The 25,379-nt window shown below is 39.2% G+C and overlaps 2 protein-coding genes across 3 annotated transcripts; both read left to right on the forward strand.

Moving 5' to 3' along the window:
• The first annotated feature begins 60 nt into the window (after window positions 1–60).
• On the forward strand, window positions 61–4,398 carry cutc (cutC copper transporter homolog (E. coli)). The gene is made up of 9 exons (XM_028423251.1): window positions 61–203; window positions 318–396; window positions 637–696; window positions 779–988; window positions 2,113–2,148; window positions 2,354–2,487; window positions 2,600–2,627; window positions 2,711–2,816; window positions 2,899–4,398. Exons 2-9 carry the CDS (start codon window positions 327–329, stop codon window positions 3,008–3,010), a joined length of 756 nt encoding a protein of 251 aa, XP_028279052.1. The 5' UTR covers window positions 61–203; window positions 318–326; the 3' UTR covers window positions 3,011–4,398.
• Window positions 4,399–5,740: 1,342 nt separating this feature from the next.
• On the forward strand, window positions 5,741–23,501 carry abcc2 (ATP binding cassette subfamily C member 2). 2 transcript variants are annotated; one of them, XM_028422924.1, is made up of 32 exons: window positions 5,741–6,519; window positions 7,714–7,890; window positions 8,399–8,545; window positions 8,628–8,765; window positions 8,877–8,999; window positions 9,138–9,193; window positions 9,269–9,521; window positions 9,655–9,839; window positions 10,521–10,698; window positions 11,044–11,298; window positions 11,749–11,814; window positions 12,047–12,184; window positions 12,263–12,409; window positions 12,493–12,577; window positions 12,676–12,742; window positions 12,852–12,978; window positions 13,778–13,954; window positions 14,075–14,242; window positions 14,992–15,175; window positions 15,392–15,527; window positions 15,657–15,759; window positions 15,854–16,073; window positions 17,032–17,186; window positions 18,081–18,236; window positions 18,338–18,537; window positions 18,623–18,749; window positions 18,833–18,934; window positions 19,297–19,440; window positions 20,429–20,587; window positions 20,665–20,831; window positions 21,257–21,451; window positions 23,095–23,501. In XM_028422924.1, the coding sequence occupies exons 1-32, from the start codon at window positions 6,475–6,477 to the stop codon at window positions 23,222–23,224; spliced, it is 4,710 nt and encodes a 1,569-aa protein (XP_028278725.1). In that variant the 5' UTR covers window positions 5,741–6,474; the 3' UTR covers window positions 23,225–23,501. The 2 variants fall into 2 exon arrangements, with proteins under 2 accessions (XP_028278725.1, XP_028278726.1); XM_028422925.1 differs by lacking the exons at window positions 5,741–6,519; window positions 7,714–7,890; window positions 8,399–8,545 and having other exon boundaries at window positions 8,665–8,765; window positions 8,927–8,999.
• The last annotated feature ends 1,878 nt before the right edge of the window (window positions 23,502–25,379 follow it).

Consider the following 25,379-nt stretch of genomic DNA (forward strand, 5'->3'; position numbering starts at 1 on the left):
CAGCTACTGCAGCGTTACCGTTATGCCGCCCTCCCGCCTTATCGCGGGCTCCATATTCAACGGTCCGGAAACCGACAATGTGCTGTTAGTGCCTGATACTGTAGTAGCTGTGGCTAATCAGTCACACAGAGTATGTCCTGATTTAATGCTGCCTTCTATCGACTGATAAATCTCCATGAATCGATAGAAAGTGGATTTGAAAGGTAGCTGTTAGTAGAAGTTAAAATTGTTACCTAAGTTACTGTAAGCGTGTCAGCTTCACAGCGAATCTCCTTTTCTTCATGTCTAATTCTACGTGTGTGTGTTTGTGTGTTCAGGCTGTCACTATGGCAGATGGCTTTTTAATGGAAGTGTGTGTGGACTCCGTGGAGTCTGCTGTCAATGCTGAACGAGGAGGTCAGTAGAATGTATTGAAAACCAATGTGTAGTTCACTATGACCTACTCGTTAAAGAGGCATTTAAAGCAAGGGCAAAGGTTGTGTTAAATCTGACGTGCTGCGTCAGACCGTTCTAAAATAATTATACTTAAACACCATTCTGTGTGCTTTGTGGTAATTCGACATTCAGTGTTGCTCATTTTATTAAAGGTCACACTCTGGAAAGTATAGACCTAGTGTTTGTCTTTCATCCTGACAGGTGCAGGTCGGCTTGAGTTGTGTTCAAGTCTTCTGGAGGGAGGGCTCACTCCCAGTGTAGGTGAGCACTGTTGTACAGATTTAGCTCCCATAAGCTCTCAAATATCTGCTAAGACCAGATAATTTCTTTTATTTGACTACAGGTCTGCTGCAGGTAGTGAAGCAGTATGTCAAAATTCCAGTCTATGTGATGATACGGCCCCGTGGGGGAGACTTTCTGTACTCAGACCAGGAAGTGGAGGTGATGAGGAAGGACATTGAGCTAATGAAGAGCCAAGGGGCTGATGGACTAGTACTGGGAGCTCTGACTGAGGATGGACGGTTGGATGCAGAGCTCTGCATGGAATTACTAGGTACTGTCTGTGTGTATGTTCATTACAACCAACCAGAATACTCTTTAAAATAGGTAGTGTCACAACATCCTAACAGAAACGTTTTAAAAGATCATGTCCTACAATCACAAATTCTGTTGTTTTTTTTTTTAAAGGGTGTTATTAACATGGCAGTGAAAACCAAAATGACATCTACAGCTATCATAACAAAGATGATCCCTTATTCATGTAAAAATAATGGACTTTGACTAATTAACCAACCCTCTGCCACAAGCACCCTGAGACATCAGCCTAGTGGACCCTCAAGTATTGACTGATGCACTGTACCTGAGATCCAGTCTCTCAGGCTGCTTACAAAAGCAGCTCTTGCAAAATGGAAATGATGAATGTTGTTATGTGCATGTAGAGAGGGACAAAGTCAATTACAAGTGGTCTCCTTAGATCTATTCTTCAACGCCCAGTGTGAACAGAGCTTACAATAAGAAAAAAGAAATCATAGCAACATAGAAGTTGTTTTTTTGCCAAAGCAGTGCACTTAGGAACACTAAACAATTGCATGCAAACTGGTAGACTGAAGGTTACATCCATGATGATGTAAAACCATTTTCCTGCCAAGCTAGTCATCAGTCTTCTCCAGAATGACATGTTTTTTGTCAACTGAAGACATTATTTCCAGTCTTACAAAACTCTCCATGCATTCATGTTTTATCTCGACTCCCTTTTATCTCCTTAAGTGTGACACATTAGGGGCACTTTCAACCTCATTAAGTTTTAAAAACAAATCTGGGTATTTATGTTTTCATCCAGCTGACTCCAGAATGGATTTGGTGCTCACCAAGTGCTTGCTGTTCAAAGTTTGAATGCTTTTTATGTTGCAGAAAAAGCAAATGCAGTAAATAATAATAATACTTTTATTTGTGTAGCACTTCTCAAGACAACGTTACAAATTGTATGTGACAGTCCTCCGCCTAGTGCTGTCCATTAACTAACAGCACAGAATACAAATTAAACGGCGTATGTGACATTAAAGAAACAACTGGCCAGTGGTGCATAGACTGAAAGAGGAAGCAGAACATGTCCATGATTCAGAATATGTTTTTGACGTTTTTAAAATGTTTCTATGTATCTTTTTTTTTTCTCATTAGCTGTCGCTCGACCTTTGCCTGTCACCTTCCACCGAGGTAAGGTTTTGTCCTTTATATCACATGCAAACGGTAAGCTTTTGGAAAATCCTTGCAGCAGCTAGCAATCATGCTTAAAATGTATCACAGCTCCTCAAAGGAATAAAGGCTTGTCTGAGTGCTTTCATCATCCTAAAGATGCAGAAACCCTTCATAATGTAACACTGAGTCAGAGCACATGTTATGAATCTAAATCATTCCGCAGCATTCGACATGGTCCATGACCCTGCAGTTGCTTTGGAGACTCTGGTTTCATTGGGCTTTCAGCGAGTGCTGACAAGTGGCTGTGACAGCTCTGCTTTGGAGGGACTGCCGCTCATTAAACGGCTCATTGATCAAGTATGTATTAATTGTTTGCTTTTAGACATTTTCAAAAGACACTGTTCTTTATTGATGTTGCTTTGTCATTTTGTCATCTTTTCTGCCATACATACTTATTTCCATTTAACAGGCTAAAGGGAGAATTATCATAATGCCAGGTGAGAGCAGGCACTTTTCTTCTCTTTGTAAGATTTCACTGTGTTTCATTGGCTGGTTAATTATTGTGTTTTGTATTTAACAGGTGGTGGTATCACAGAAAGGAACCTGCAGAGAATATTAGAGGGGTCAGGGGCTCAAGAGTTCCACTGTTCTGCCCGCTCCAGCAGGGATTCTGCAATGAAGTTCAGGTTAGTATAAAGCCAGCTCTAAAACATTTAAAACCCGCCTGATGGGAACTGTGGCGAGTTACAATCTCTTTTGCATGTGCAGGAACACCTGTGTGATGATGGGAGCTGCGTTCTCAGCACCTGAGTACAGCCTGAAGGTGGCAGACGTGAGCAAAGTCCGGACTCTAAATGCAATAGCCAAAAATACCTTGTGATTGGATACCTTACAGCCATGGCACACAGCACAAAGGATACCTCAGAAGTTATTATAAGTAATAACACTGATGTGTAGTCATTTATTTTCATAGGTACATCTAGAGTACATCTAGCACATCTAAAGTTATCACTCAGGAACAAGGACAAAAGCATCTCACAGAGCAGGGCACAGCACATTGCTGATGCCTGCCACCCATCCCTCTTTCCTTCTTTCTTTCTCCTGCTGCCTAAAACACCCATTTCTGGCCTGACTTTCAGACATTTGGGATTAGATGGACATATACATGGACAGAGTGAGGGAGGAGAGGACAGAGAAACACTAAATGACAGCAAAAGAGTCTCACAACCGACATGACATAATCATGACAATGAAGCAGGAATCTGTTAATGAAGGTAGATACCTTAATCCATGTAGTAGTAAAAAATTCACTGTATTATTATTTTATTAAATCACAGGCCCTTTTCATACTTCACGGAAGTCAATGTGGCCCAGCCCTGGCCTAAGAAACAATGGACATCTGGCTCGTTATTAGCATACAGCATACCTCACAGTATGAGGGTATTAACTATTTATTATCGTTATATATCCTGTATATATTGAATGAAACACACCATCCTGAGGGTCAGAGGTTTTATTCAGAGAAGGCCATGATCATTTTACCAAAGCACATTCTGAAAGTATAAGAAAAAAACAGCAAGACAACAGCAGTTTGTCTCAGTTTACTAAATGCTTTCTGAGTATCTTCAGAGGAAGAAGGCATCACAAACATGTTAAACAAACAAGCAGGATTGTGAAACAGGATAAACTCTCTATGAGCACAAGGCGAAAGAATCCCTTCTCTTTAATAATTCATCTTTTAAGTCTGAGGCACAGCAGTAGTGCTGACTACTAATGCTAACAGTAAGAATCACTTGTTTTCAGTTGAAGAAAAAGGAAATTTAAATTCATTTTTCACTGTGAATATAACGAGTGCATAGATCAGGTAATGAGTTCTGATGCAGATAAATGCCATATTTTGTCCATTTGTATATTTTACACACATTTCCCATCTTTTCTTCATGCATTCATATTTATGCAGGCACAGCTGCAAATCTCAATACATGTCGGCAGACTCTTTCACATCAACCTACTCACCCACTATACACAGAGCAGGACACAGTTTTTAATCCTTCCCCACATTTGCAAATGAAATTGGTACTATAATATCCCCGTATGAGTGGCCTTATAAGTATCATTATACAATACAATTGATTGTTAATTTGGACATTCTGTTTTTTCTAAAAAGTAGAGCTCATTGCTACTGTTGTTTCTAAAACCAAATATTTCCTGTTGCCATACATTTATATACTAAAATCCATTATTAAAAAAAAAATAAGAATAATGCTGTGATGTTCTATTCTTAATAGATTTATGATACAGAATCACTGTGACATGAGTCTTTGCTTATATAATGTAATAAAAGTCTGTTCCTGTTATCTTTTTTTTTTAATTTCATTGTGAAAAATAATTCCCCAAGCAGCAGTCACTCACTTAAAACATAGCTTAGGAGCCAATCAGCACACTGTCAGCGTGTTACTGTGTTTTGACACAGCAGGGAGTTAACCATGATGTCATGTGTCTATAAACAGTTTGCTATATTGATTTAAAGTTTAGCTGTGTACATGAACTCACCCACTCAAGTCATCTGTGGGTTGTTAAAGCAACGTGCCAGAAGTTATTAAAAACTACTAAAAAGCCTGAACTTTGACATTTTCCTGTGCAACGGTAACCAGCCACTTTGTTCAGCTCGTCCAGCATATGACTGATTTCAGTCTTTTGATTCTTCACTACACAGGCAGGCTTGAAAGTTTTTGTGCATGTTTTGTTGTTTGGACCTAAAAGGAATTATTTATTGACATCTGTGTTTGTTCCGGTTCACTTAATTTTTAGTCTTTACAGCAAGTTGTAGTCTAGAATCTGTTTCTCTCTTCCACACACCTGAAGAATAGACTAAACAACAGACTGTTTTCCTTGAAATAAAACCCTCTCAGTCTTTCAAAGTTTAACATTACACAACATCTTGTCAAATTAACCATCAGTGTGGGCTGATAAATCTATTATTCATACAACATACTCACTGTTCATCAGATACAACTTGTTGATAGATTATATGACATCCATTTATGTGTTGTCCTATAATCTTTACACACGATGAGTCAAAGCCTGTGGTGTTATCAAACATTTAATCATTAACCATCATGCAGTCAGAGTAATCTGTTTTGGGACCAACACAGCCACTAAAACTTGCATTATCTATTGTGCATAAAGGTTACAGATGTAGCTGTAGCTTAGTCATCTTGTCATGCGGACTATTCATTTTATATTGTGATAATGTATATATAATCTGTGTATTTATCATTATTGGTGGAGTGGTTGAAAATTGGTGCAGAGGTAAAGCTGCAGATGCCGCTGTGTTTGCATTTCTCCTCACTGATGGAAAATACTGTTTATGTGGCAGCATTACAGACACACACATGGATCATAACCTCAAGAACTCAATTTGGTCTCAAGTGTTTCATTCTCTCTTTCCACAGAATGGATCAATACATGTGAGCAGCAGCAGTGCTTCGTCTTGAAAAAGCACAAACACTTTTTTTGGGCTGTGTGCTGCAGGAGTTTTGTCTGGATTTGAAAGGAAGTTAATCTGTATGTGAATCTTGTATGTTCAGTCTCCAGAACAGAATAGGTAACAGGGTAAAAGAGAATGCAGCAGTAAACATCCTGCTTCACCCCAGCTAGCATTTCTTTTAAAACACATTTTTCAAAGTAGAACCAGGTTAATTCTGAATTTGATTGAATGTGACTTGAGTTGCCAAAGCGTGTTGTGAGTCCAGAGCGAGTGAAGGCAGGCAGAGAAGTGGAAACACAACAGGAAAAGGGGTCTAATGAGACCACTCCCTCCCTTTCCCTAAACATTACCCTCTTCTGCTGTGCTGCCCCGCTAACACAGGGAAAAAACCGCAGAGTGAATCTTATGTAAGTCCTTCTGTCTGAACTTTAGACACATTGAGGAGTGTCTGTGGGCTGAAGTAAGGCTGGATTTTGTGAATGACTGTGTCTTTTGGGACTTCACTTAGAGGGAGGACTGCTTTTTTTGTACACAGCAGATGAGAAATGTAGGAGTAGATAAACCTTTAAATAAAAGAAGCCAAGACTCTAGTCAGGCATTTACCTCTCCACTTTGCATGCTGCACGTCTTCCTTTTCTCTGCTTAGGGAGGTGCTACGTTTTTCTTTCTGCATAAAAGCCTCATGGATCAAAGTCTTAAACACAGTCACATCCTGCAATTGTCTGTGGAGAGTCTCTAGACTCGGTAGAAAGAAGGAACATCTGAATCAACTACGGCTACAACAGTGGAGCAGAGGCTGAAAGGCGCCTGGTTGTCTGGTCAGATAAGGACAACTAAAGCCCTCACTGTGGACCATGTGTGCTGCAGCTCTGGAGGACTACTGTGGGTCCATCTTCTGGGTGAGTGGAACAGAGTTATTGTAGTATATGTACAGATACTCAAAGAACAAATTCTTAGATAACAACAGCGATCACTTTTTCATACATTGTGTTCAGCCATTTCTATGAAAGGCTTGCTGTAAGATTTATAAGGAATACATTTATGAAATGTTGTGTAAGTTTATGTGTTTGTGTTGAATATTTACTTTAAAGTTATTTTATGTTTTCACCCCTGCACACACAGAGAACATGTGACTAGGGAATGACTCGACACAGGGCATGTTTGTGAACTCATTCCCACATTATTTACTGTAACTGTAAAAAGAAAAGAGCTGTCATTGTTAATGATTCAGCTTCTCCCCACACACCTCACATGATATGTGTAGTTTATTTAGTACTTTTTAGACTAGTGATTTAGATTAATTAATTGTAAAACAGCTCATTATTGCTGTGTGTCTAATCAGTTGCTTTTCACATGATGCTTCTCAAATGGAATAATTGAATTAAGTTGAATCAGATTTAATTAAACCCTGTGAAGAATAAGCACATTTTAAACTGGATGCCAGAACACATGCTGGGACCAAAAAAATAATAATACTAAATTTAGTTTTTTTGGGGTTTAAAAAGAAGCTCTTTTCTTTCAGGAAAAAAGTTTGTGTATTTTCTATGCAATATAAAAAACATGTCCAGACAACTTAGAGAAAGCTCTGTCTCACAATGCCTGAAACTGTCATCTGTGAAGTGTTCTTCTATGTGAGCATCGTTAAGGCTGAAGTGTGTTCTACATGGGAAATTATGCAGACAGTCTACAAGTGATTCTGATGAGTTTCTCCTATTATAACATTTTTAAAACTTTTAAAAACTGCAGTTTGTGTGTGAAGTTCTTTCACTTGCATATCAAATCAAACTGCAGTGTTCCACACCGTGATGCTGTCATTCTGTCAGCACCTGTTTCTCACTCAGCCTTTTTCCCTCAGGAGGTGCTCATCACAGATGATGCTGCACACAGAGCACTGAGGTCTTAGGGTTTAATCACATGTGAGTCAATGTTGATTAAATTTTTGCACAGAGGTTAAGGCTGTCCCTGTGGCTTAATATAGTGCATTCTCCAAGGTACAGGTGGACGGGAGTGTATATTTATTTATTTGACTTTCTCTGAAGCATGGCATTTGGGAATGTGTGTTTCTGTAATTCATGCATATTTGTGTATTACAGAATGCTTCATACCTGAATAGAGAAGACCCAGACCTTCCAATATGTATGGAGCAGACAGTTCTGGTGTGGATCCCCCTCGGGTTCCTGTGGCTGTGTGCTCCTCACCACCTGGTGTCTCTCTGCAGGAAGACACGTGTAAACACAAAGCATCTGTCCAGGCTGTATCTCTGCAAACAGGTAATGCATCCAGCTAAAAAAAAGAGAATCCCACTACACAAGTCCAATTATAATATGATGCAAGAAGAGGAAGCTGTAATTACCAATTACACCAGCCTTAAGTGCACTAAAGCTGTGACATCTTGATCTAAGGGAGTTAAGATATTTGAATCCAGACAGAACAAAATGTGTGGATTATTATGCAGGTGTTTTTAATTTTCTTTAATCTTCTCCTCACCTTGTAGCTGTAATCGCAGTCAGAAAAAAAGTTTGTCTGTTTTAGGCTGGCCCGCTGAAGAAAATCATAAAACTCAAAGATTTATAGGAAACCAAGGAAAACACAGTGATGGCGGGTTACAGGTTGTTATGCGTTAGTGAAAACTTTTCTTTATATTCTGATTAAAGGGAAAATAAATAAACAAATAAAAATCTATAGCTGAATGTAAAAACAGCAACTCAAACATTGATTCTTGGAGCATCTGTAATGTTTTCCATTCACCACTGTTCTTCTCTGTTTTTGTTGCCGCAGCTCGTGGTGTCTCTGTTGTTCCTGACAGCCATTGCGTCTCTGGCAGTCACATTAGGAGAGGATTATGGTCCAAGTAATGACCCGTCTTCAACTGTGAAAAATTCTGCTGTATACTATGTCAACCCTGCCCTGTATGCAGTCACATGGGTAACCAGAACAGGATTTTATTTATTGCATGCAGTATTTTGCTCTGGTGCTGAAGATTATTCATTTTTTTTATCTCTGTTAGATACTCCTGCTGTTGTGTCAGGAAGGAATGAGGCGGAGAAAAGGAGTCGACTCTGCTACTCTTTTTTTCTTCTGGTTGCTCCTTGTTTTGTGTGATATATTCCCATTCCAGACCCTCTTAAGAGAGGCACTCCGGAAGGTATGAACAAAGACATTCAACCAAGCGGAGCCAATCACTTGATATGATGCAGCGAATGCATCATTCACTTTTTTATCTACCCTCACATTTTAACATCTATCTCAAACTCAGGGAGAAATCAACGATCTTCCTCGTTTCTGCCTTTTCTACATCACTTTCAGCTTGGAGTTGATTGCCTTTGTTCTCTCTGCTCTGGCTGATATCTCTCCAGAAACAGCGGAGCTTGTAAAAAAGGTACTTTCAAGCACATGGATTTTTGTTTTTTGAATTTTATTTTTGTTATGATACTTTGAAATTCATGATCATAGACCAAATGTAATACTCAGAATCTTTATCCTCTGCCTGCTGTTTGTTATTATTGTCTTTACGCAGAATCCTGAAGCAGGTGCAACATTTTTGAGCAGAATCACTTTCAATTGGATTAACAGGTAAAATATCCACAGTGAAAATCCCACTATATGTCCACTGTGTGGATGCCATAAGTTCGTCTTGTTTTTTTTCAGTATGGTGGTGAAAGGCTACAAACAGCCCCTGGTTCAGGAGGACATGTGGGACCTGAACAAGGTGGAAAGCACTGCTTACATCAACGAGCACTTCCAGCATTTCATGCAGTCTGAATTGGGTGCAGCTCGGGTCAGATACCAAAACAAACTGAAGAAATCGGCTAACACTGGAGACAATGCGCAGGAAGTGGCCAGTGAAAATTGCCTCTCCAATGGCCTGGGTAAAGGTGTGAGTCAGGATGTGTTGATGATGGTGAGAGAGAAACACTTGTACATATTATCTTGCACCCATATGGCTGTTATTTTTAATAGAAATAGTGATTCACTGCCAGTTGGGCTGTTTATGATCAATGTGTTTATAAAAACCAATGTTCATGTTGCTTTAGGAGGAAAAGGGTACAAAAGAAGATAAAAAGAAGAAGAAAAAGGACAAAAAGAAGGAGGAAGAAGACTATCCCAACTCATGGCTGATCACCACCATTTACAAGACCTTTAAACTGGTTCTGCTTGAATCTGCCTTCTTTAAACTTCTGCAGGACCTGCTGGCATTTGCCAGTCCTCAGCTGCTGAAGTAAGTCAAAACCCAAACAGGTTTAATCAGTCCGGATCCACGTGAACAAAACCCCTTTATTGTTTACTGCTGTGTGCACCTTCACTCTGTCAGCATCTACTGCAATAATTAACTCAAGGCCAATAAACTCACTGCCTTAAGACTGTGGATAAGTAAAAAAAAAGGTCTGAGTGTTCTTCCTAAATTTAAGCTAAGTAAGTTTAAGTTAAGTATTTTAAGTACCGGTAACCACCAAATTGTTTACCCATTACCATGGCTTTCTCTTTAAGCTAAAATTGTGATCTTTTGCTGCTCAACAAACCACAAGATTCATTGTGTGCCGGTGACATCTGAATTTGTTTATAATATGGTGGACTGCTCATAGGAGGAGTTTCAAGGTTGGCCACCTTTTTTTGACATTAAGTCAGTCTCATGGTTTTCAATGCAAGGGGCTTGACTTGTTTTGTTGTTTTTAAAGGGGTTTCCCGTCCTTCAAACCTTTTAAAACATGATCTGGCCTTGTGAATGTCCAAACACTTTAGTTTAACTATTCACTATATATTGATTGGTGTAAACATAAACCCTAACCCCAGTGCCCAGAAGGAGAAAGGGTGAGATGAGAAGACAAGTGATTAAATGCTGGAAATGTAGCTGTGTGTTTTGAGATGATCCATTAACTTTTTTTTTTCTTCTCTCTCCTAGACTCATGATTTCCTTCACTCAGGATAAATCCAGACATGCCTGGGAAGGGTATTTGTATGCGGTGTTGCTGCTGGTTGTAGCCCTTCTGCAGTCTCTGTTCCTTCAGCAGTACTTCCAGCGCTGTTTTGTGCTCGGGATGAAAGTTCGCACCGCTATCATGGCTGCTGTGTACAAAAAGGTGAAAAAAAAAACACATCAGAGTGGAAAAAGGCTGTACGCCTAAAATTACTACTTGTTCACATTTTGAGCCCCCACTCAAATGACTTGTCAGTAGATTGAGTGAAAAATTACTAATTATTAATTTCTGCTAAAAAGTAAATCTGTGGGCGTGCCATCTTTCAGCCACCCAAATATCCTATAATAGTAATTTTAATTTATTCATTATTATGCATAAATTGACTCTGAGAATAGAGAACTGAATTGTTTCATGTGAGGTCTCCTGCTGGTTTGTTAATTTCTGTAGACCCAGCAAAATTGTCTGCATACTTTTCTACTTTTTGCTCTTTTCTATCTCCTTCTCTAGGCGTTAGTGGTGTCCAATGACACACGCAAAGAATCAACTGTAGGAGAAACTGTGAACCTGATGTCAGCCGATGCCCAGCGCTTCAACGATGTAACCAACTTCATCCATCTGCTTTGGTCCTGCCCTCTGCAGATCATTGTATCCATTGCTTTCTTGTGGCTGGAGTTAGGACCTTCTGTGTTGGCAGGATTAGCAGTCATGGTACTGATGGTGCCTATAAATGGACTGCTAGCAACCAAGGCCAGAAAATTCCAGGTGAGAATGACTGAATATAACCCTAGCAGAGTGCTCCTAATTGACAATAATGCAATGGTATTTCATGCAGTTTGCTCACTTTAAGATCTATTAGTTCTTAAGCTGTGTACCGTTGCCATCGTAGGGTAAACAGAGAAATTCTTAACCTAATAGTCTGGATTCTTGATTGGAAAGAGTCACTGGCATGGAAGCAAAGCATAATCTATCTCTTTAGATTTTCTTTTCACCAACTTGATGCAGTGATTTGTGTGGGTTAAGTGGTGGTCGTCAGTTTATGTTTTGAATGGCATAGCAAAGGCTTGAAGAGTCTATGAGAACACTTGATATAAAGGTGTTTTCTGACCTCTTGTCTTGTTTTCTAGCACCATATGTTTGTGTTTTCCTTTTCTCTTTTGCAGTTATTAATGAAGTTCATATCCTTGCTCATTTACACTCTATACCACTTTTCAGATAGAGAACATGAAGTTTAAAGATAAGAGATTGAAAATCATGAATGAAATCCTGAATGGCATCAAGGTGAGCACTCTTACTCCACTAATTTGTCAAACTCCTCAAAGCTTTTCACACAGGTTTTATTTTTGTGCCAAAAGAAGATTTTGAGATGCAGCAGTCCTTTTAAGTAACCCGTGTCCATCCCCTGTGGTTTATTGACATTGAATACATAATGTGCTTAAAGTGCTTTGTTTTTCCTACCATTTTCTTTACTTTATCCCACAAAGAACACCCTCTGCCTTTCTTCTTCTTTCAGATTCTGAAGCTGTATGCATGGGAGCCATCATTCCAGGCACAGGTGGAAGACATTAGGGGGCAAGAACTGAAGGTCATGAGGAAGTTTGCCTACCTGACGTCTGTCTCTACCTTCATCTTCAGCTGTGCCCCAGCACTGGTGAGTCTGTGAAAGAGCTTCACAAGATCCCAGTCCTTTTTTGCACTCACACTGTCTTTCCTTCTGCCCTTCTTGCAGGTGTCTTTGGCCACATTTGCAGTGTTTGTAGGCGTGAGCTCAGACAATGTGTTAACTGCAGAGAAAGCTTTCACTTCCATTTCTCTGTTCAACATCCTCCGTTTTCCCCTCGCCATGCTGCCCATGCTCATCGCTGCCATGGTGCAAGTAAGGCAAAAACCACTTGCAAAGCATGCACACATACCAATCATGGAGTAAAATGCTTTTTAAACTGCTCTTTCATCCTTTAGACAACAGTGTCTCTAAAGCGCCTGGAGAAGTTTCTGGGAGGGGAAGACCTTGAAAGTGACATTGTGCACCATGATCCCAGTTTCAGTGCGTTCATCATCATTCTGTTGGACATTGAGGCATATTCTAAAGTGTATTTGTGCTGGTTATATACATCTGTCCATTTGTTTTTATCTGTCTGTTAGAATCTGCTGTTAGTGTTAGTGATGGTGTCTTTGCCTGGGAAAGAGATGCCGAGCCTCTGCTGAAGAAGTATGTGTATTCCATTAAATGTAAAGTTATACTTTTGCATACAGCATATGGCTGCAATAATTTAACAAATTCTAAAGCTTGGAACATTTTATTTCTATGTGTTTGCTAGTGTCTCCTTGGAGATTAAACCTGGTCGATTAGTTGCAGTGGTGGGAGCTGTCGGCTCTGGGAAGTCCTCACTCATGTCAGCCCTACTTGGAGAGATGCACTGCTCCAAAGGCTTCATCAACATTCGGGTAACACCTTAAATCTCTTTTTTTATATTACAGTAACAATTTTAGACAAGAAGACACCTTCTGTTAGTTGAAAGAGAAGCAGTCTTTGCATAAAACCTAAAAAAAAGCAAAGAACATTGACACATTTTCTACTTTAAGTAGCCCAGAAAGGATTTATACACTTCACGTCTGGGACGGAATAGTAGTAAATAATAAATGTGGAAGCACAGTATGATTTATTGTTCTTGCAACATCTGCAGAGACTTCAGCAGATAACAGAGTTAGCACTGTGTTGTTTACTTCTATGATTTACCACATTTTACCTTTTACCACACTGTGCAGTTTAGTTCGTATCACTGCACAAACAAAACACAGGCCCCAAACCGAGACTCGTCCCATGCCTACACTGTACTGATACGGGATCATAGGATCCCATCACTCATGTGAATGAATGACTCATGACAAGCAGTTTTCAGTTTTGTTTGGCTTTTTGTCTACAGAGAAAAAAATAAACGACCCCTGCTAAACAGACTGAATAACTCTGCCCACAGAACTATTAAGTACAATTATGGAAGCATATAATGAAGAATACAGAGCTAACAAATAATTTAGTTGTATTAAGAAAATCAAAACTGAATGGTGAGTAACATTTTGTGCTTTAAAACCAAAGGTCACTGTTTTGTTCTCTTAAAAAACACAGCTGAAAAAGCTTTGTAACATCTAGACTGGGTCTTTTTTTCCTTTTATTCCAGTGCAGTGTTTGGTTGATCTGTGAAGCTGATGTCTGAAAAACAGTGTAGCTTTGCCTCTTTCCGCACAGGGATCCCTAGCTTTTGTGCCACAGCAAGCCTGGATCCAAAACGCTACTGTCAGGGATAATATCTTGTTTGGTTCCCATGATGAGGAGGAGCGGTTTCAAGAGGTAATACGTGCTTGTGCCCTCGCCCCTGACCTGCAGCTTCTGCCTGGAGGAGATCTCACTGAGATTGGAGAGAAAGTAAGTCTGAGGGTCTGAATATGATGATCGGTTTAGAACCTTTATAGGGGCTCTTTGCTTTTAGGAGAAGCTTGGTATGATCTCTAAGCTTAAAATGGTTTTGGTTTTCTCCTCTTGCAGGGTATCAACCTCTCAGGGGGTCAGAAGCAGCGTGTGAGCTTGGCCAGAGCAGCGTACAGTCAGGCTGATATTTATCTACTGGACGACCCCTTGTCTGCTGTTGATTCTCATGTAGGAAAGCATCTGTTTGATAATGTCATTGGACCCAACGGACTACTCAAAGACAAGGTTAGTGTAAGGTTTGTATTAAAACACTATTTGAAGAGTATTTAACTCACTGTAGATTGAGAAGTTTGTTGTCTTTAGTGGGGGTAAACCTGGTACATGTGTAATGTTTCTTGATGGATAGTTCTTGATTTACACCCATAGACTGTCATCGTCCTGTCACCCCCAGAAAGTGGTGTGCGGCATCAATGAGAACATCATCAATGTCAGTTTGGTTCTGTCCCTCCTCATCTTTCAGAAGACATACTAATTTAAGAGTGTCAAATCAGATGACTAGTGTATGTGTTGGATGAGTTGGACCTGGGGTGTTTTCTTTGTTTAAGGCAGATACTCTAGGGCAATTCATGATTACATTATTCATCTATCTGTCAAGATGTCATGGATTTTGTCACTGCTCTCCTGTAGTGATGGTGCCACCATCATCACACCGTGTGAACGTAACTGGGTAATAAGACCTTGAGATTAAAGTTGCAGGTTATTACACAGGGAAAATTGTCTATTTTCTGTCAAGTTTACTAGCAGAAAGAGAGCTGTGTAACCCATATATTTCTGCCTTAGGATATAAACTTATCAGTCACTTCTCAGAGTATAGTTCAGAATAGTAATATTTGCACATGAAAAGGAAAATGTGATGGCACATTGGCAACCATTTCATGCACCCCCTGGACACAATCTTTTTCTTTCTTTTTTTTTATTGCCTGAAGTGTTATGTCATTTCGAAGCTGAATCCGTGTGTATTCTTATCCGCACAGACTCGCATCCTGGTGACACATGGTGTAAGCTTTCTGCCTTATGTAGATGAAATAGTGGTTTTGGTGGATGGACTGGTTTCTGAGGTTGGAACTTACAACAGCCTGCGTGCCAGTGGAGGAGCTTTTTCTGAATTTCTCGACACATACGCCAAAGAGCAAAATAATCAGACCCATTCAGACTCAGGTAATTACACATGAGTTTCACAAATGACTGTACTTTAGTGGTATACGCAGAAGGGATGCTGTTAAGCATAAGGGCATTATAGATGTAAATGTATTATGTAAATTGATGTATGGTTATTGTTCACATACTGTATTTCTGAGTACATTGTTTCTCACACAATTCCCAGAACCGTAAATCTCAGAGTATGTAAGACACCAAGTACAATATTTTTTTCAGATCGATGCCAGGATACTGCAGATTTAGAGCTCATTCCTGACATTGAGGACACTCAACCTGACTCTCCTATGGAAGACGCAGTTTCAATTACACTGAAGAGAGAAAGCAGCATCCGCCGCAGCCAGAGAAACAACAGGTTTGAGCAGACTGAAGTTGTCGATGACACAACATAGAAACATTTTGTCTCATATATAACTTGTAATAATAGTGTTTTATTCTTTGAGCCTTGTCTCCTATTTCATCTGTCCCTTCATTTTTTTTCTAGTATCAGATTAAGAAAAAGCAGCTCTGTTAGAAAACCTGAAGGTCATGCTGAATCAAAAAAAGGCCAGAGGCTCATAGAGAAGGAAGCTATGGAAACAGGACAAGTAACAAAAAATGTCTAAATAAATTATTAGAAGCACAAACAAAAAATCTGTGTTTCCTGAGTGTCCTCTTTCTCTCTGTGTTTGTGGTATTCAGGTGAAGTTCTCAATGTACCTCCAGTACCTGCGATCCATGGGGTGGGGATATTCCGTCATTGTGTTCCTCATTTACTTCATCCAGAACATTGCTTTCATCGGTCAAAACCTGTGGCTGAGTGACTGGACCAATGATGCGGTGGAGTATTACAACAAGACATACCCTGTCTGGAAGAGGGACACCAGGGTGGGAGTGTTTGGAGCTCTAGGAGTGGCTCAGGGTAACTAAACCATCATTTATGTTTCCATTGGCAAATATTTTTAGGTTCTTATCTCTTAGGTAGAGCATTTGTAAAGGTCTGGAGGCTCCTGGACCAATCCCTTGTGGTAGACAACGCTTGTAATACCCTTTTTTACACTGAAATGTGCTAAAGTTTAATGTCAAACTAACGCTTCAAGCAATGAGCATAAAAAAAAATTCTTGTTATTTTTGTTATTTTGTCTAATCAGAACATTCTGTGAGAAAAACAATTTTTACTGTGGCCTTTTATTTCCCAGAATTCCCCCCTCCTAAATTATCTTTTTGGTACATTAAATTCATCCTCAGGCGCAGCAGGAACTTTGACTGGATAGTCCTTGAGAGATGTCAGAATGACAGCTTAAACTAAGGAAATGTCACTGTTATGTTGGCTGCAGTCACTCAAACAGTTGGCAGCTTTTTTGTCATTTCTCAGTCTTGTCACTGGTGGTAAACTTCCGTATTTATGATTTCCCAAAGGATTCTCGGTTCATGCTGAAGTCGTGATTGAATTCTTCGTGTTGACAGGCATCATACTATGGCATCTTTGTTATGTTGTGATTGGAGGACAAATTGCTATAGCAAAGTGTTAGGTTTTCATTCCAGGTACTTTATATTTTAAATTTAGAACAAGCAATAGGCTTGTTGAAGTATGCGACCTTCTTGATAACTAGCTAAAATCACTTTTCTGTCAACACTGCTGGTGAATAGAATGAATGAATAGGTGAAAGACTTCTTTTCATATAATTATGGACTCATTTCATTCTATAAGTAAACCCATAGACACTGTCCTTGCAAAGCCATTGGAAGTAAATAATAAAGCAAAATAAATGTTGACATTAGTAGAGATAAAAGCCCCTGAGTTTACCATGTGAATGCTCCTAATGGATTTGAATTAAGCAGTATGCTATATTCTAGATGTCCTTCTGCTTTTATTGCAGGCTTCTTTGTGTTTCTGGGTACACTGCTTCTTGCCAATGCATCAGTTGCTGCATCTCGTATCATGCACTCAAGGCTGCTGAACAATATTCTGCGAGTGCCCATGGTGTTCTTTGACACCACACCAATTGGAAGAATTGTCAATCGCTTTGCAAAGGTAGGGTTATATATTTACATTTTCAATTACAGTGTTTCCTTTTTTCTTTTGTTTTTGTTTCTTGTGTGAACTGGTGTGTAGTCAAATGACTTGTCGTTTTACGCCATGCCTCTCTGGCAGAATTGTATTAGATTAGGGTAATAATAGACACACATTAAAGAAAAAATGTATCCAAATCTTATATCAAACAACTTAGATGTCAGCTGCTTCCCTTAAACCACTGATAAGTAGCAAGCTTCAAAAGTCACAAAGCTGATATTTCACAGCTAGGAGCATCACTTATTGGGGACCCCACAGAAACACTTCTGTGTCCATTTGTGCTACTTGCAGTCCATCATTATTTGCCTGTCTTGTGTTTGCTGCTCAAATCTCATATCTTTTGATGTATTTATTGTCTGTGTATTGTATCCATTTGCTTAAGGTGCAGTGTGCTGACTGTTCCCTTCAAAAATCAGTGCATTTTCCATACGACTGTACATATATTTGAAGCTGTAAATTAAGTCTACATTGTGTTATCACACCTGAATGCATCACACTAATGTACTTGACCATACTTCACTGATCAAACATAATGGTGCTCAGGTGTACCAGCAGCATTTATTATAAGGGAAATTCAGTGGCTCCTGATAGAGCCAGAGATGAAATTGCGACCCCCGACAGGAAAGAAGCGTTTTTGAAGAAGACTTTCAAATATGATGTCCTTTTGTGATAGCTATTTCTTGTCAGATGATGTCTCTTGTTCTACTTTACATCCCTGTCTATCAGGAACTCTGACATTTCAAGAGGTGTTAATGGAAAAATAGGGACATAATTTTATTCTCTTCTGAATCTGATGGAACAAGTTAGTACTTTAGTTTCCAATTAAGAATAACTTTTCCAACCCTTGCCCTGTAGGACATTTTCACCGTAGACGAAGCCATTCCTCAGTCATTCCGCTCCTGGCTCCTGTGTCTGCTGGGCGTGCTGGGGACGCTGTTTGTCATCTGCCTGGCCACCCCTTTCTTTACCATAATCATCATTCCTCTGGCCCTGATCTATTACTTTGTACAGGTATGCTGAATTACATAGCAAAAGAAATAAAGCTTTGAAGATCAAAACAGATTTACATAATAATATACAGAGGACTGACTCTTTTGTTCATTTCATTACAGCGCTTCTATGTAGCCACGTCAAGGCAGCTGCGTCGACTGGACTCAGTGTCTCGCTCTCCTATATATTCTCACTTTGGTGAGACAGTGTCAGGTCTGTCAGTGATAAGAGCCTACAATCATCAAGAGAGGTTTCTTAAACACAATGAAATAACTATTGATGAAAACCTCAAAAGCGTTTACCCGTGGATAGTGTCGAACAGGTCAGATATTGAACCACACATCTGAGCACGTGTTCTAATATTTTCACCACAGTGATGATAAAACATATGTATCCTTATCTTACAGATGGCTGGCCATCCGTCTAGAGTTCCTTGGAAACCTGGTGGTGTTTTTCGCCGCTCTGTTTGCTGTCATTTCTAGAGATTCTCTCGATAGCGGCCTTGTTGGACTGTCTATATCCTACGCCCTTAACGTCAGTCACTAATACACACACACAATGTTGCACAGTGTTGATATGAAGGTATGAATAATCCTCTTGGGGTTTGGGTGCGGCAGGTAACACAGACCCTCAACTGGCTGGTGAGAATGACGTCAGAACTGGAGACTAACATTGTAGCTGTGGAGAGAGTGAGTGAATATTCTGAGCTGGACAATGAGGTATGTTAAATTGAAATCTCTTCATTCTTTTCATTGGCAAAACGTTTTGTGAAGAGTACCTTATTGGTGCCTGTTGTAAAGGACTAGATAGCTGTGTCAAATAAAAAGGAGGGGTGTCATGTTATCCTCTATCTTTTTGTTTATTGTTTGTTTTCTGTTCGGTGCTTATTTCCATTGTGACTGAGTTTGAGTTGCTGAGTTTTTGAAATGTTGGATGTCGAGATTTTTTTAACCTTCTCTCGAGTGTAATAAAATGCAAAGGCTTTTACCACTGGAAAACTCAAAATATTTTATACTTTACTTTAGTTTGTGGCTTATCTTTTCAAATTCTGTGCTGATTCTGTGTTTCTTTTTTTCTACAGGCTACATGGGTAACTGACACTCGGCCTCCAGAGAAGTGGCCAGAGGCAGGAAGAGTGCAGTTTGAAAACTACAAAGTCCGTTACAGACCTGGATTAGACCTGGTGCTGCATGGAATCACTTGTGACATCGACAGCACAGAGAAGGTCTGTGTGTGGCTGTATACGTGTGCAAGTGTGTGTGCATGCATGGGGAAAAAATGGAGGATTTATCAAAATGTGAATCTTAATTAGTATAGATAAACAGCACTGTGCCAGGGTTTTGTTAATTATCCTCTAATAATTAAAGCTGCAGTAATCAATTATTCTGCAAAGAGTGTCTTTTTTTAACCTTCTATCTGACAGTAACGTTTAGTGAGCTTAGTGGAAAAGTAATGTTTGTCATCAGTACAGTTGCAGTGTGCATTACAATTAGCTGCTGTGACATAACTCATGACTAGATCAACAAAACACTGCACTGCCGAAACAAATGCATTCATGCATTTATCAGTAGTGTAACCTACAAATGATTGACTGTAGACTTTAACTCTTTCAGGTCAATGTACAAACTTAAAAGGACAGTCCATATTGTAGCTTCTTAATGACGGTGAACCCAATCACCAAAACGAAAGTGTGGTGCATCAATATTTGTCTTCTTCACTTGTTGCCTTTGATCTTTGTAGTGAAATGTTGATGTTTACTCTTGTGCAGCCTTTTTTTTTCTTTACAGCGTGCTTGACTCAAGATACCTATTTATTTTTCCCTAGATTTTTTGTTGATGAATTCTGAAGTCTCTTATTGGGGTTCAGGGTCAGGGTTTTTATAGCCACACACACATACTACATACTATAGGCTTCACCACAAAGCATGCACAGATAACAACCTACACAGCTGCAACACATAGCATCTTGTGTAAATTGGATCAATGTAGAACAAAGCACAGATGCCAGAGAAATGCCTGGAAAACACAACAATAATGTAACATAAGTATTTGGCTGTATACACAGTGGTAGCTTCAAATACAGTCTTGTATTTATGTTTAAAATATTATAAGCACATTATCTGTTCATCTAGAAGCAGATGATTTGTGTCTGTAGCAAACAGATTATGTGTTTATTTTGTTTTAACCCTGATTGTTTTCTCTTCCTGCTTTCAGATCGGTATAGTGGGCCGCACAGGTGCTGGGAAATCCAGCCTCACAAACTGCATGTTTAGGATTATTGAAGCTGCAGAAGGTCGCATTATCATTGATGATGTAGATATATCTTCAATAGGCCTACACGACTTGAGAAACAGGATCACAATCATACCACAGGTATGACAGTAGCCAAAACACTGTGGTCACCTTTTAAATGGTGCGGTGCTCTGACCTGTCTGGCTCCGTTATCACAGGATCCAGTGTTGTTCTCCGGGACACTGAGGATGAACTTGGACCCATTTGACAAATTCAGTGATGAGGAGATTTGGAGAGTGCTGGAGCTCTCTCATCTGAAGGGCTACGTATCAGGGCTACAGGAAGGATTGCAACATGAAGTTGCAGAAGGCGGAGAGAACCTCAGGTATGCAATAAAATAATAATGCGGGAAGGGAAATGGATGCTTTTGTTGGATTTTAATAATGCTGATTTGTCCCTAACAATGGATAATTTTCCACAAAAACTAAATGTCCTAATAATTTATAAATTATACTTCCTGCTCAGTAGCTAAATTTCCATTAAATGCATTCTTAGCCAAGTGTGCATGTTGCCAGATTAAAACCATAATTAGTACCTGTCAGTGATGATCTCCGGCATCCTGAGATTTGCACAGTCTGAACCTAATGGAGTGTCAAGACACACCACCCACATAGCTCAGGTGTTTGTGCTAGCAAGTCCTCAAGTCCTCCCACAGCAGTGCAAACATCTTGTATTTTAAGTACTAATAGCCGTTCATGTGTGCACCAAAAACACTCTTTTGAGATATACACATATTTGTCTTTTCCGCAGTGTCGGGCAGAGGCAGCTGCTGTGTCTGGCTCGAGCACTGCTCAGGAAGTCTCGTATCTTAATTCTGGATGAAGCAACGGCAGCTGTTGACCTGGAGACTGACAACCTGATTCAAAACACCATCCGCAAAGAGTTTTCACACTGCACTGTCCTCACCATTGCCCACCGCCTGAATACTATCATGGACAGCTCCAGGTGAGTTAATTGCCCCTTAAATGGAAAATGTTTAAATGTGGGTGTCCAGTTAAGTGTTATTGGTCATTGCTACATTGGCAGAGGAAGGGGACTTGTCCTGCTTGGACAGCTCTTTACAATGCCACATGTTCCAGGACTGCTTTGCATGTGGGCATATCAGAGTCAATCACCAAATCCAGCCATTGTGTGGTGGGAGGCACTTCAAAGTCTGCCAGCTGGAAAATAAAATCACAGCACACTGAAAATTCATATCAAGACACCACCGCTTTCTGTGTGATATCAGCATCTATATCAGGTTTTACACGGTAAATACTGGCAATACTTACAAGGCTTATACAGCCTCAGAGGTTCCACTGTTTTTTATATATTTTTATATTGGTTGACTGTCCACAACTGCTGGCTTTACATCTACAAACATATCCTCCATTTTAACACAATACATATTATTTTAGCTGTTGAAAGCAAACCTGCTTGCAGTGAAGCAACCATAAGGCTATTTAAAATGTATATCAACAACACTGAATATAGAAGTTTCCGTGGGGTTATCTAAATGCTGATTTCACCCCAATCAATAGCAGATGTCTTTCTTTCTGTATTCTTATTGTATTTTGCTTGTGGTGTAGAGCCAACCGGTTACTGTCGATACTCCTCTGGTGATGATGCATTATTTATACTTTTCCATGTGGAACCTCCTCCGCCTCCCAGTTTCAAATAGCATATTATAAAACAAATAAATTCAAAATGCCATGTTATCCTGCTTGTGCTGTCTACACCTCCCTGACTTTTATGACAATATTAAAATGACCCAAGGAATTGAACACACACTGCAAATATACACTTATTATTTTATATTTATACCAGATGTGAAGTTATTTCTGAAGCTGTTATTACATGGATTTGAGCACTTTAGTGTTTCAGAACTTGAGTTTGGCTGTCTGTCATTGATGGGAAGTTTTCTGCTTTATTTCAAACCGTTGTTTTCTGTTTCAGTTGCAAACAATGTGCTCAGTGTCAGGTTTTATAAGTCTGGTGTTTCAGCAGTTAGGTGGTGCATCTTGTGTTGTAGCAGCAGCTTGATGCCTGCAGCTGGGGTCCAGGTCAGGCTCTTTGTGCGCATCCAACATGAAAAGGACTGAGACTTCAAAGTGTCCAGAGACTTCACCTGCACCCATGTCTTGCAGTAGGGATGAGGGGCAAAATGTATTAATGTATTCATTGTGATAGATTTTGTAAATAGGCACATATATTACAGTTAGATAACGATGAGTGACAGCTGCTTATTGTCAAACAGCCAGGCACACATACACATTGGATAACAATGAAAACAGCAATGTAAACCTTTCATTATACAAAAAAGAACATGACCTAAAACTAAAGGGAAACACTTTGCACCTGCTTTACTAATAAATGGCCTTAAAAACTCCTAAAAAAACTCTAGGAGCCTTTAAATTACATTTTTACTTTGTGTAAGTGTAAGTATTTTCTAACACTCTGCTTCTTTCATTTCCTTCTCCTTTCCTGTTATTAAATGACTTCATATTCAAACAGACAGAACACACAAATATGTGTCACATTTGACATTAAATGTATCTGCTGGATCATCCTACTGTCCAGTTATTTCCACATATGCTCCTCTTTCACAGGGTAATGGTCCTTCATGATGGCAAAATTGTCGAATTTGATTCTCCGAACAACCTCCTGGAAAAACGCGGTCACTTCTGTGCGATGGCAAAGGATGCAGGGATTACACAACAATACGACACAGCTCTGTAATGTTGCTCTTTAACTTTTTTAAAATGATTTAATTACAAAAATCCATTGTATTGTTTTATGTTGAATATTAAACTACTGCAGAATGAAGCGCGTTAATGGATGATGGATGGATGGATGTTAAACTGTATTTTGATATGTACTTATGATATGTACTGTATTTATAGGGAACAATATCAAGAAACTATATTCCATATGTAAATAATCGTATGTGTGAATTATAAATATTGTATGTTTCCTAGAAAAATAATTGCCTTTAATAAACAAAACTTTTTTCAAACGTGTTTGAATATTAAGCCTCTGTGTTGTATTGAGTTCACTGCATCTTTGAATGGATCATTTTGAGAAATAATATTATTACATTTCATTTGTTGGTACCTTTCTAGAGCCGTAAGGTTACCTTACATCAATATTTGATTAAAATCAGTATCTCTGAATTGTTTTTAACTCTTCGCCACTCTGAAAGTGAAAAATATATGAAATATTCCTGCAGCCAGATTCACGTTTACATTTGGGCTGTTCAAAAGGATCAACATTCTGGGATCTCCCAACTTTCCAAGTGTTTTGGAGGATTTGTACTGTAAGTAAAGGTGGACATCACCCACATGCAGGTCTCCGGAGAGTTTTTTTTTAATCTATTGGTGAGTTCAAATATGGGCAATGCAGTGCAATCTCCCTGCAGACAGTGTAGACTACTGCAGAAAAACACTACATGGTGGGCTTCATATTTACCCAGGCAAGTGTTCCTTGTAGTATTTGTAGAGCCACTTACTGGTAGAGTGTGCATGTGCATGCATAGTGATGGCAGTTGTTTCTGCCATCTTCCAGAGGCTCTTACAGAGGACAGAGGGTGAATACACATAAAGTGTATGTTACAATTCTCCAGGTCTCAGACTGGATGTTCTTAAAGTTTCCAAGGAAATTGTAGCAGCAGGGCAATAGCACCATAGAAAATCAAGGATCCTTCCTCACACATTTTTCTTTGTCTTTGTTGCTCATTTACATTTTATTGTAGACAATGTCATTTAGCCCCTGCTCTGTGCTGGAGGTCTGGAAGCTGCTCTGCAATTTATAGTACAGAATCTGGGTGACATGTGAATGTTAATTCAGTTAATTCATGAAATAGAAGAGGAATTTAAATATGAAACATACTCCACAGATTTGACAGGAAACAATGTGAAAAAAATGTTCTAAAGAAGTTACAGCACGATTAGTAGTCATTACCACTCAAAGCCTTATTAAGCTGTCAAAAAACACATAAATAAATACACAAATAAATAAATAAAACATGGTGTTATCCTTATTTATATGAACCATTAGGTCAAGTACTGCAGTACTTCTAGGCAGAGCGAATTTAAACAACAAAACAAAAACTTTCTTTTACTAGCAGTAGAAAAAAAATTGTTTGTGACAAACATTTCAGTCTTCTTTTAGTTAGCATTTAATCAGGCTGCTCATCCTTGATAAAAGAGTCATAATATTAAAACCTTTTTTTTTCTAGACCTACAGTTACAGTTGATGTGGGAGCCGGCCATATTTAAATTATTTAGATTATAAAATTGACTAGAAGGTTTTTCATATTGCTTTGTTTCACCTGTTAATTGTAAGTTTGTTGATTCTGTGGTATTATTAGTATAACATTGAGTGGTTGTTTATTGTTTCTGTTGAATATATGATAATTGGGCTAATGCCTTAACAACCCATCACTTGGTCATATTTTATATAATTACTGACTGTGACTCAACCCACAGCTGGATTGACTCATTAATTGATCAGTGCTGTGCTTTATTCTGAATGAATTGGACAAGCTGTTTTAGCTTCACATCTGCTCACATTTTTGATAGCAAATGATTTTGGGCACTTTCCTTTTTTAACCATATGTTTTACACACAGTATTGCATCTGGCTCACACATCTGCATTTACTCATACAGGATTTTCTGCTGTTGTTACCGACCATCTGTGCGCCTCTGTGTGTGTGTGTGTGTAGAAAGACAGGGAGATGGAGGAAGGGAGGGAGAGAGACAGTGAGTGAGCGAGAAGCAGAAAGAGAGTCATTGTGGAAAGGGAGACAGACAAAGAGGTGTTTTTTGCCTGTAAAGACATTTTCAACCTACATTTCCCTCCTGCACAAGGTGAGTCTTCACATTGCTCACTTAT

This window comes from Parambassis ranga, chromosome 15 (assembly GCF_900634625.1).
Source record: "Parambassis ranga chromosome 15, fParRan2.1, whole genome shotgun sequence".
NCBI lineage: Eukaryota > Metazoa > Chordata > Actinopteri > Ambassidae > Parambassis > Parambassis ranga.

Coding starts and splice junctions, on each gene's coding strand:
- cutc (XM_028423251.1), top strand. CDS start 327: ATGGCAGATGGCTTTTTAATGGAAGTGTGTGTGGACTCCGTGGAGTCT. Junction 2,628..2,710: donor GAGAATTATCATAATGCCAG/GTGAGAGCAGGC, acceptor TGTATTTAACAG/GTGGTGGTATCACAGAAAGG. Junction 2,817..2,898: donor GATTCTGCAATGAAGTTCAG/GTTAGTATAAAG, acceptor TTGCATGTGCAG/GAACACCTGTGTGATGATGG.
- abcc2 (XM_028422924.1), top strand. CDS start 6,475: ATGTGTGCTGCAGCTCTGGAGGACTACTGTGGGTCCATCTTCTGG. Junction 9,194..9,268: donor ACTTTCAATTGGATTAACAG/GTAAAATATCCA, acceptor GTTTTTTTTCAG/TATGGTGGTGAAAGGCTACA. Junction 10,699..11,043: donor TGGCTGCTGTGTACAAAAAG/GTGAAAAAAAAA, acceptor CTCCTTCTCTAG/GCGTTAGTGGTGTCCAATGA.